The following is a 10,547-nucleotide window of genomic DNA, read 5'->3' as shown; positions in this document are numbered from 1 at the left end:
TATATATAAATATATATATGAAACACACAAAGACATATATATATATGTCTGTGTGTTTCATATTTATATTAATATAATATATTAATATATGTATGTATCCTCCTCCCTGCTTCCACCGCCATGCTTCCTTCTCCTTCCTTACTACCTCCTCCTTCGTCCTTCCTTCCTGCTTCCTCTTCTCTCCTTCCTGCTCCCTCGTCCTTCCCTCCTCCTCCCTCCTGCTCCCTCCTTCCTTGAGTCTCGCCTCCTCTGACTCTCACGAGGTGAAACCCTCACCATGAGGAGTGACGTCAAGAACAAGACAAGAGATGCAGCTCCCGTAAAACCAGAAGGTCACCTCCTCTTCCTCACCTCCTCTGGCCTTGCTTCGTTTCCTCCCCCCTCCCGGGAGCTGTGGTTCCTAAAAGGTTTCTCCACCTCCTCCATCCCTCCATCTCATTGTGTCCACATGAAACTCAAGAGGACTCTCTCTCTCGCTCTCTCTCTTTAAAAGCTTTATTCTTTTCTTTTCTTTTTTTACATTTTTAATTTAGGATAATTGGGATTCTTTTTTCATTCCTTCTTTTTGTAAAAGCACAACTCTTTGAAATGACTTGTTTGATTTCACTCCTTTTTTAATAACTGAATTATCCCAGTTAGGAGATGACATCATTAATCTCAGGTTCAGTTCCTCTGGAGGATATTAAAACATACGTGTGTTAAACACACTAACTACTAAATATATGAAACATAAAGCTAATCAACGACTTCATGAGCGAAACGCCACAAATAAAGAGGCGAAAGTAACGAATGTAAACGCGTCAACTCAGGCAAACGTTGCCTTCAAGACAAGAATCAGGGTAAAAATACTTTTAAAAAGTGCAAAGATAACAGATTCACGGCCGACACAGATTCTGTGTTTTGGTGAATAAAAAAACAAAAACTCACGTTAGTTGTTTTGTACGTCATCATCTTCATCGTCATCTTCATCACGTCTTTATTTGCGTGTAAACAAAACTGAGGCGAGCGTCAGCCGGGTATTGATTATTGGCTATAACATGATCGATTTGTTAATGATTGAATCACGATCACGACACTGCAAACAAATAAAACAATAAAACAATAAAACAGATCTTCTTTTAACAAGTTGTGTCGATTGTGTCCTCCAACCTTATTTATGAACTAATTAAAGTATTGATCATAAACTGGAGGATCGATCAATGAAATAAATCAGGAACAATAAAGAAAGAAACACATGAAAGTTATTGATCCGGTTACAAAGTTATATTCTCATCACAGACACGATAAAGGATTTTAGGACTTGAATTATGTCACAATAAATAAACAAACAGCTCGCGGAGCGCTGGGCCCTCAGCTCAGTCTGGCAGGGCGACGGCGCCTCGCCTCACTGGGTGTGAATGCAGGGTGGCTCAGTACTGTATAAGGTGCTGGGTGTGTGTGTGTGTGTGTGGGAGAGAGAGAGAGAGAGAGAGAGAGAGAGAGAGCTTGTGATTGGTCAGGATGTGTCGGTGGGGAAGGAGCTGACCTCCGACACGGCGTCCGGAGGCTCATCAGGTCTCTGAGAAGTTCATCATCCAAATCATTAAATTATGGAAATAACCTACTTTAACAAAAAAAAACATCTGCGGAAACAACAACAACAACAACAAATATATTTTTACAAATCAAGACAAAAAGATCCACAAAGTTCATCAGGAAAGAAATTTGATCAGACGAGGAAGTCGTGAGTGAGAATGTAACGTGTGTGTGTGTGTGTGTGTGTGTGTGTGTATGTGAGTGTGTGTGTGTGTATGTGTGTGTATGTATGTGTATGGGGGGGCACTTTATCCGACGTCATCGCCGCTCTTCACTTTTTTTCGTCTTCTTCGTTTTGAGACATTTAAAAAAATAAAAGAATGATAAAAACACGAAACCAAAACGGTCAAATCAGGATGAAGGAGGGAGTGTGTGTGTGTGTGTGTCTTCTTTAAAGCCATCTTTCCTCCTGCCTGAGGAGGAGGAGGAGGAGGAGGAGGAGGGTCTCTATGTGAAGTTCTGGAGGGGCTGGCTGACCCTCATGCAGGCCCAGTAGAAGGCCCGGGCCAACGAGACCAGAACCAGCAGCAGCAGCGCGGCCCACGAGGCGTAGATCCCCTGGAAGCTCTGAGCCGACGCCCACGTCCCAGCCTGAGGAGGCGGGGCCAGAGTCAGACGGCGAGGAAACAGGGAACGGGGAACGGGGAACGGGGAACAGGGAAAAGGAAACAGGGAACGGGAAACAGGAAATAGAAACAGAACAGGAAATGGGAAACAGTGAATAGGGAACAGGGAACGGGAAACGGAAAAACAGGGAACGAGAAACAGGAAATGGAAACAGAACAGGAAACGGGAAGAAAGGAACAGGAAACGAGAAAAATGGAACAGGAATTAGGAAACAGGGAACGGGAGAACGGGAAACGAGAAAAAAAACGGGAAACAGTGAACAGGAAACAAGGAGAGCTGAATGAGGTGATCTGAGGAGGGGGGAGGAGGAGGAGGGGGGAGGGGAGGAGCATGGAGCATCGAGCGGCCGCTCTGAGAACATCGATTAACGACGATGGTCAAAGTGACTTTGAGGAATCCAACGTTATGAATATGAAAATATCAAAACACCCAGAATAAAATACTGAGGATGAAACATTAATCAGGAGGCGCTGTCTTCATCTATATATATATATAGATATACATATATATATATAGATATGTATATCTATATATATAAATATATATATATATATAGATAGATAGTTATATTAATGTATCATGTTGCGGCGCTTTCAGGAATATATACAGGATTCCTGTTCTGAAGAAGTGTGTGTGTTACAGGTGTGTGTGTGTGTGTGTGTTACAGGTGTGTGTGTGTGTGTGTTACAGGTGTGTGTGTGTGTTACAGGTGTGTGTGTTACAGGTGTGTGTGTGTTACAAGTGTGTGTGTTACAGGTGTGTGTGTGTTACAGGTGTGTGTGTGTGTGTTACAAGTGTGTGTGTGTTACAGGTGTGTGTGTGTGTGTTACAGGTGTGTGTGTGTTACAGGTGTGTGTGTGTGTTACAGGTGTGTGTGTTACAGGTGTGTGTGTGTGTTACAGGTGTGTGTGTGTGTTACAGGTGTGTGTGTGTGTTACAGGTGTGTGTGTTACAGGTGTGTGTGTGTTACAGGTGTGTGTGTTACAGGTGTGTGTGTGTGTGTGTGTGTGTGTGTGTGTGTGTGTGTTACAGGTGTGTGTGTGTTACAGGTGTGTGTGTGTGTGTGTTACAGGTGTGTGTGTGTTACAGGTGTGTGTGTGTGTTACAGGTGTGTGTGTTACAGGTGTGTGTGTGTTACAGGTGTGTGTGTGTGTGTTACAGGTGTGTGTGTGTGTGTTACAGGTGTGTGTGTGTTACAGGTGTGTGTGTGTGTTACAGGTATGTGTGTGTTACAGGTGTGTGTGTGTGTTACAGGTGTGTGTGTGTGTGTTACAGGTATGTGTGTGTTACAGGTGTGTGTGTGTTACAGGTGTGTGTGTGTGTGTTACAGGTGTGTGTGTTACAGGTGTGTGTGTTACAGGTGTGTGTGTGTGTGTGTTACAGGTGTGTGTGTGTTACAGGTGTGTGTGTTACAGGTATGTGTGTGTTACAGGTGTATGTGTGTGTTACAGGTGTGTGTGTGTTACAGTGTGTTACAGGTGTGTGTGTTACAGGTATGTGTGTGTTACAGGTGTATGTGTGTGTTACAGGTGTGTGTGTGTGTGTGTTACAGGTATGTGTGTGTTACAGGTGTGTGTGTGTTACAGGTGTGTGTGTTACAGGTGTGTGTTACAGTGTGTTACAGGTGTGTGTGTGTGTGTTACAGGTATGTGTGTGTTACAGGTGTGTGTGTTACAGGTGTGTGTGTGTTACAGGTGTGTGTGTGTGTGTTACAGGTGTGTGTGTTACAGGTGTGTGTGTGTTACAGGTGTGTGTGTGTTACAGGTGTGTGTGTGTGTTACAGGTGTGTGTGTGTTACAGGTGTGTGTGTGTTACAGGTGTGTGTGTGTTACAGGTGTGTGTGTTACAGGTATGTGTGTTACAGGTGTGTGTGTGTTACAGGTGTGTGTGTTACAGGTGTGTGTGTTACAGGTGTGTGTGTTACAGGTATGTGTGTGTTACAGGTGTGTGTGTGTGTTACAGGTGTGTGTGTGTGTTACAGGTGTGTGTGTGTGTGTGTTACAGGTGTGTGTGTGTGTGTTACAGGTGTGTGTGTGTGTGTGTGTGTTACAGGTGTGTGTGTGTATTACAGGTGTGTGTGTTACAGGTGTGTGTGTGTTACAGGTGTGTGTGTGTTACAGGTGTGTGTGTGTGTGTGTTACAGGTGTGTGTGTGTTACAGGTGTGTGTGTGTTACAGGTGTGTGTGTGTGTGTGTTACAGGTGTGTGTGTGTGTTACAGGTGTGTGTGTGTGTTACAGGTGTGTGTGTGTGTTACAGGTGTGTGTGTGTTACAGGTATGTGTGTGTTACAGGTGTGTGTGTGTTACAGGTGTGTGTGTGTGTTACAGGTGTGTGTGTGTTACAGGTGTGTGTGTGTGTTACAGGTGTGTGTGTGTTACAGGTGTGTGTGTTACAGGTATGTGTGTGTGTTACAGGTGTGTGTGTGTGTGTTACAGGTATGTGTGTGTTACAGGTGTGTGTGTGTGTTACAGGTGTGTGTGTGTTACAGGTGTGTGTGTGTTACAGGTGTGTGTGTGTGTTACAGGTATGTGTGTGTTACAGGTGTGTGTGTGTGTTACAGGTGTGTGTGTGTGTTACAGGTGTGTGTGTGTTACAGGTGTGTGTGTAGTACAGGTGTGTGAGCCGTGTGTAGTACAGGTGTGTGTGTATGTTACAGGTGTGTGTGTGTTACAGGTGCGTGTGTGTTACAGGTGTGTGTGTGTGTGTTACAGGTGTGTGTGTTACAGGTGTGTGTGTGTTACAGGTGTGTGTGTGTTACAGGTATGTGTGTGTTACAGGTGTGTGTGTGTATTACAGGTGTGTGTGTGTTACAGGTGTGTGTGTGTTACAGGTGTGTGTGTGTGTTACAGGTGTGTGTGTGTGTTACAGGTGTGTGTGTGTTACAGGTGTGTGTGTGTTACAGGTATGTGTGTGTTACAGGTGTGTGTGTGTGTTACAGGTGTGTGTGTGTGTTACAGGTGTGTGTGTGTTACAGGTGTGTGTGTGTGTTACAGGTGTGTGTGTGTTACAGGTGTGTGTGTGTGTGTTACAGGTGTGTGTGTTACAGGTGTGTGTGTGTTACAGGTGTGTGTGTGTGTGTGTTACAGGTGTGTGTGTGTGTTACAGGTGTGTGTGTTACAGGTGTGTGTGTTACAGGTGTGTGTGTGTGTTACAGGTGTGTGTGTGTTACAGGTGTGTGTGTGTTACAGGTGTGTGTGTTACAGGTATGTGTGTGTTACAGGTGTGTGTGTGTTACAGGTGTGTGTGTGTGTGTGTGTTACAGGTATGTGTGTGTTACATGTGTGTGTGTGTGTTACAGGTGTGTGTTACAGGTATGTGTGTGTGTTACAGGTGTGTGTGTTACAGGTGTGTGTGTATTACAGGTGTGTGTGTGTTACAGGTATGTGTGTTACAGGTGTGTGTGTGTGTTACAGGTGTGTGTGTGTTACAGGTATGTGTGTGTTACAGGTGTGTGTGTGTGTGTTACAGGTGTGTGTGTGTTACAGGTGTGTGTGTGTGTGTTACAGGTATGTGTGTGTTACAGGTGTGTGTGTTACAGGTGTGTGTGTGTTACAGGTGTGTGTGTGTGTGTTACAGGTATGTGTGTGTTACAGGTGTGTGTGTGTTATTACAGGTGTGTGTTATTATTATTACAGGTGTGTGTGTTATGTGTTACAGGTGTGTGTGTGTTACAGGTGTGTGTGTGTGTTACAGGTGTGTTTACAGGTGTGTGTGTATATTACAGGTATGTGTGTGTTACAGGTGTGTGTTACAGGTGTGTGTGTATATTACAGGTGTGTGTGTTACAGGTGTGTGTGTGTGTTACAGGTGTGTGTTACAGGTGTGTGTTACAGGTGTGTGTTACAGGTTGTGTGTGTGTTACAGGTGTGTGTGTTACAGGTGTGTGTGTGTGTTACAGGTATGTGTGTGTTACAGGTGTGTGTGTGTGTTACAGGTATGTGTGTGTGTTACAGGTGTGTGTGTGTTACAGGTGTGTGTGTGTGTGTGTTACAGGTATGTGTGTGTTACAGGTGTGTGTGTGTGTGTTACAGGTATGTGTGTGTTACAGGTGTGTGTGTGTGTGTTACAGGTGTGTGTTACAGGTATGTGTGTGTTACAGGTGTGTGTGTGTGTTACAGGTGTGTGTGTTACAGGTATGTGTGTGTTACAGGTGTGTGTGTGTGTTACAGGTGTGTGTGTGTGTTACAGGTGTGTGTTACAGGTATGTGTGTGTTACAGGTGTGTGTGTGTGTGTTACAGGTGTGTGTGTGTGTTACAGGTATGTGTGTGTTACAGGTGTGTGTGTGTGTGTTACAGGTGTGTGTGTGTTACAGGTGTGTGTGTGTTACAGGTGTGTGTGTGTTACAGGTGTGTGTGTGTGTTACAGGTATGTGTGTGTTACAGGTGTGTGTGTGTTACAGGTATGTGTGTGTTACAGGTGTGTGTGTTACAGGTGTGTGTGTGTTACAGGTGTGTGTGTGTGTGTTACAGGTGTGTGTGTTACAGGTGTGTGTGTGTTACAGGTGTGTGTGTTACAGGTATGTGTGTGTTACAGGTGTGTGTGTGTGTGTGTTACAGGTATGTGTGTGTTACAGGTGTGTGTGTGTTACAGGTGTGTGTGTGTGTGTTACAGGTGTGTGTGTGTTACAGGTGTGTGTGTGTGTGTGTTACAGGTGTGTGTGTGTTACAGGTATGTGTGTGTTTCAAGTTTCAAGTTTCAAGTTTTTATTGTCACATCCCCTTTTATACAAGTATAATCGGTTCGTGAAATTCTTATGTGCAAAACACCCGACAGCAGTAGCAGACTAAAAAAAGAATAAGAATGAGAATAAACTATACAATATCCACAAAAAAAGAAGAAAGTATTAACAATATATATATATAAAACAATGTAATAGAATATACATCATGGCAATATATATATATAAAACAATGTAATAAAATATACACTTTTTTTGAGACTATATATATATGTATACAATATATATATATATAAACAATGTAATAAAATATACACCATGGCCATAGATATTCACAGAATATGTTCTGGTGTGTAGTGTTAATGAGGGTCTCAGTCCTTGTTCAGCAGCCTGATGGCCTGACTGAAGAAGCTGTCCCTCAGTCTGTTTGTGCGGCACTTGATACTGCGGTATCGCCTGCCTGACGGTAGAAGGGTGAACAGTTTGTGGCCGGGGTGGTTATTGTCTTTCAGCATCCGTTTGGCCCTGGCCACGCACCGCTTGGTGTATATGTCCAGGATGGAGGAAGCTCACCTCCAACGATGTACTGTGCCGACCGCACCACCCTCTGTAGTGCCCTACGCCCAGGGCGGTGCAGTTCCCGTACCAGACGGTGATGCAACCTGTCAGAACACTCTCGATGGTACTGGTGTAGAATGTTCTGAGGATGCGGGGGGCCATGTTGAATTTCCTCAGTCGCCTAAGGAAATACAGGCGTTGTTGGGCCCTTTTCACCACGTGAGTGGTGTGCGTGGTCCATGTGAGGTCCTCGGAGATGTGCACGCCGAGGAACTTGAAGCTGCTGACCCTCTCTACTGCAACTCCGTCTATGGAGATGGGGGTGTGCTCTCCTCTCCGCTTCCTGTAGTCCACGATCAGGTGCGTGTGTGTTACAGGTGTGTGTGTGTGTTACAGGTATGTGTGTGTGTGTTACAGGTGTGTGTGTTACAGGTGTATGTGTGTGTGTGTTACAGGTATGTGTGTGTGTTACAGGTGTGTGTGTGTGTTACAGGTGTGTGTGTGTTACAGGTGTGTGTGTGTTACAGGTGTGTGTGTGTTACAGGTGTGTGTGTGTTACAGGTGTGTGTGTGTGTTACAGGTGTGTGTGTGTTACAGGTGTGTGTGTGTGTTACAGGTGTGTGTGTGTGTGTGTGTGTTACAGGTGTGTGTGTGTGTGTGTGTGTTACAGGTGTGTGTGTGTTACAGGTGTGTGTGTGTGTGTTACAGGTGTGTGTGTGTGTGTGTTACAGGTGTGTGTGTGTTACAGGTATGTGTGTGTTACAGGTGTGTGTGTGTGTGTTACAGGTGTGTGTGTGTGTGTGTGTTACAGGTGTGTGTGTGTTACAGGTATGTGTGTGTTACAGGTGTGTGTGTGTGTTACAGGTGTGTGTGTGTGTGTGTGTGTGTGTCGATGAGGTCATCAACAGTACCTCAGGTTCTTTTCTCCCGTGAGGTTTTATTGTGTGTACTTTTAGAACTGCTTCGTGTTGTTTTGTTGTCCGTGTTCTTGTTGTCGATAAAGTTTTACCTGGAGGGTAAAGCTGTCAGAAACTCGTGTTTATAATTAAAAACGGTCTGTTCGTCTTGTATGACCTCCTGCATTAGAGCCCCCCCCCCCCACAGGGCGGGCTGCTGCGCGCTGGCGCCCCCTGCTGGCCGGAGAGCAGAACGCAGGACGGTCTACTCTGTGTGTCGGAGGGTTTTTAGTCTCCAGATCGCGATCTCCAGATCGTGATCTCTAGATCGTGATCTCCAGATCGTGATCTCCAGATCGTGATCTCTAGATCGTGATCTCCAGATTGTTCTCTAGATTGTTCTGCGGTTTGCAAACTCTAATAAGAAAAATAGGAATATTTATTTGCGTGCGCAACGTAACGGAGAGCAAAAAAGAAGAAGAAGAAGAAGAGGGGATGAATCGATTTGGAAAACAGACAAGCTCATATTAATGCTGAGAGGGAGGGAGGGAGAGGGGGAGGGGGAGAGAGAGAGAGAGAGAGAGAGAGAGAGAGGTCTACTCACCATCAGCCCGGCGGTGGAGACGCTGAACAGCAAGCAGAGTAGAAAACACCACAAGCTCCGCCTCCGGGGATACCTCTGGCCAATGGAGGAGCTGCAGGGGACCCACAGAGGAGAGGGAGAGAGAGAGAGAGAGAGAGAGAGAGAGAGAGGGGAGGGGTCATTTGATTAGAAGATGTAATCATCTTCTCCACCCGAGACAATATGACTGTTACATCATAATATCTGTAAGATGTGACACTCACACTTTCCTGCAGTGCGGGCAGCGGGCCAGCGTCCGGTCGGTGAACTCCGTCCACTGATCACGAGGAAGACAAAGACGTGTCAGACACAAACAACAACAACAACATGTGAAACACGAGTGGAAGACGTGAGAAGCGTGTCGTGTGCATCTGATAAACGTCTTCCGGTATCTCCCGTAGTTCATTCATTAATGAATTGATATCCGCCGGTTGCCTCATAGATTGATTTTGTATTAAAGAAATTAAGAATTGAATTCCACCTTCATGAGTAATAACAATAATTATTTAACATGTTTAAATGTTGATATTCAGAGGCTGATCAGATCAATACGAGTCGTTTTAATGCCATTGTTCATATTTTGATAAAATAAGCTTTAAAATTTAAGAAAGAAAAACATGCTACAGAAAATATATAAAACATGTGAGGTGGTGGAGAGAAATATATTATAATATATTATAATATATATTATATTTGATTGAGTTTATATTAAAGAAATGAAGAATTCAATTCCACTGAGCAGAAATAATCAATCTTCTCCTCCATCGCTGGGCGAGAAGGAAAAGAAACAAATGAACAATGTTAAAGAGAGAGATAGAGAGAGAGAGAGATAGGGAGGGAGATAGAGAGAGGGAGAGAGAGAGAGTCAGAGAGAGAGAGACAGAGAGATAGGGAGGGAGATAGAGAGACAGACAGAGAGAGAGAGGGAGAGAGAGTCAGAGAGAGGGAGGGAGAGAGAGGGAGAGAGAGAGACAGACAGAGAGTCAAAGAGAGGGAGGGAGAGAGAGAGACAGAGAGAGAGAGGGAGAGAGAGAGGAGAGAGAGGGAGCGAGAGAGAGAGAGGGAGAGCGAGTGAGGGAGAGAGAGAGAGAGTCAGAGAGAGAGAGACAGAGAGAGAGAGAGAGTCAGAGAGAGAGAGACAGAGAGAGAGAGTCAGAGACAGGGAGGGAGAGAGAGGGAGAGGGAGAGAGAGAGAGAGGGAGGTACCAGGAAGGTGTTGCTGCAGTGACCACAGGAGACCCGGGCCCCGGCCGGCTGCGGGTCAGGACTGGCCGGACCCGGATGAACTGGACCCAGATTAATGATCCTCTTACTGGAAAGAGACACAGAGAGGAAGACGAGAAGAAGAAGAGGAAGAGAGGAGGAGAATTTAAATTTTTTAATCATAAAATGCAAAAGCTAATTGTTCCTGCCCGAAAACGACGGATTCACTGTTTTTGGGATTCATCATCAACGTTATTATTATTGTGATTATTATGATTATGATTATTATTATCATTATTGTCATTATTATTATTATCATTATTGTGATTATTATTATTATCATTATTGTGATTATTGTCATTATTATTACCATTATTATTATTGTTA

The 10,547-nt window shown here is 44.6% G+C and overlaps 1 protein-coding gene across 1 annotated transcript in view; it reads right to left on the bottom strand.

Annotated features, from left to right (window-relative positions):
• Positions 1 to 947: 947 nt before the first annotated feature.
• The window catches only part of pip4p1a (phosphatidylinositol-4,5-bisphosphate 4-phosphatase 1a), a 16,631-nt gene continuing 7,031 nt past the window's right edge, over positions 948 to 10,547 (bottom strand). The window contains exons 4-7 of the mRNA XM_056410635.1: positions 10,164 to 10,269; positions 9,182 to 9,234; positions 8,940 to 9,030; positions 948 to 2,166 (exon numbers count right to left, since the gene is read on the bottom strand). Of these exons, the coding sequence (XP_056266610.1) occupies positions 2,023 to 2,166; positions 8,940 to 9,030; positions 9,182 to 9,234; positions 10,164 to 10,269 (394 nt within the window). The 3' untranslated portion in view covers positions 948 to 2,022. The remainder of the gene's footprint in view (positions 2,167 to 8,939; positions 9,031 to 9,181; positions 9,235 to 10,163; positions 10,270 to 10,547) is intronic.

Source organism: Pseudoliparis swirei, unplaced genomic scaffold, assembly GCF_029220125.1.
Source record: "Pseudoliparis swirei isolate HS2019 ecotype Mariana Trench unplaced genomic scaffold, NWPU_hadal_v1 hadal_25, whole genome shotgun sequence".
Lineage (NCBI taxonomy): Eukaryota > Metazoa > Chordata > Actinopteri > Perciformes > Liparidae > Pseudoliparis > Pseudoliparis swirei.
This window is presented reverse-complemented; position numbering and strand designations above follow the sequence as displayed.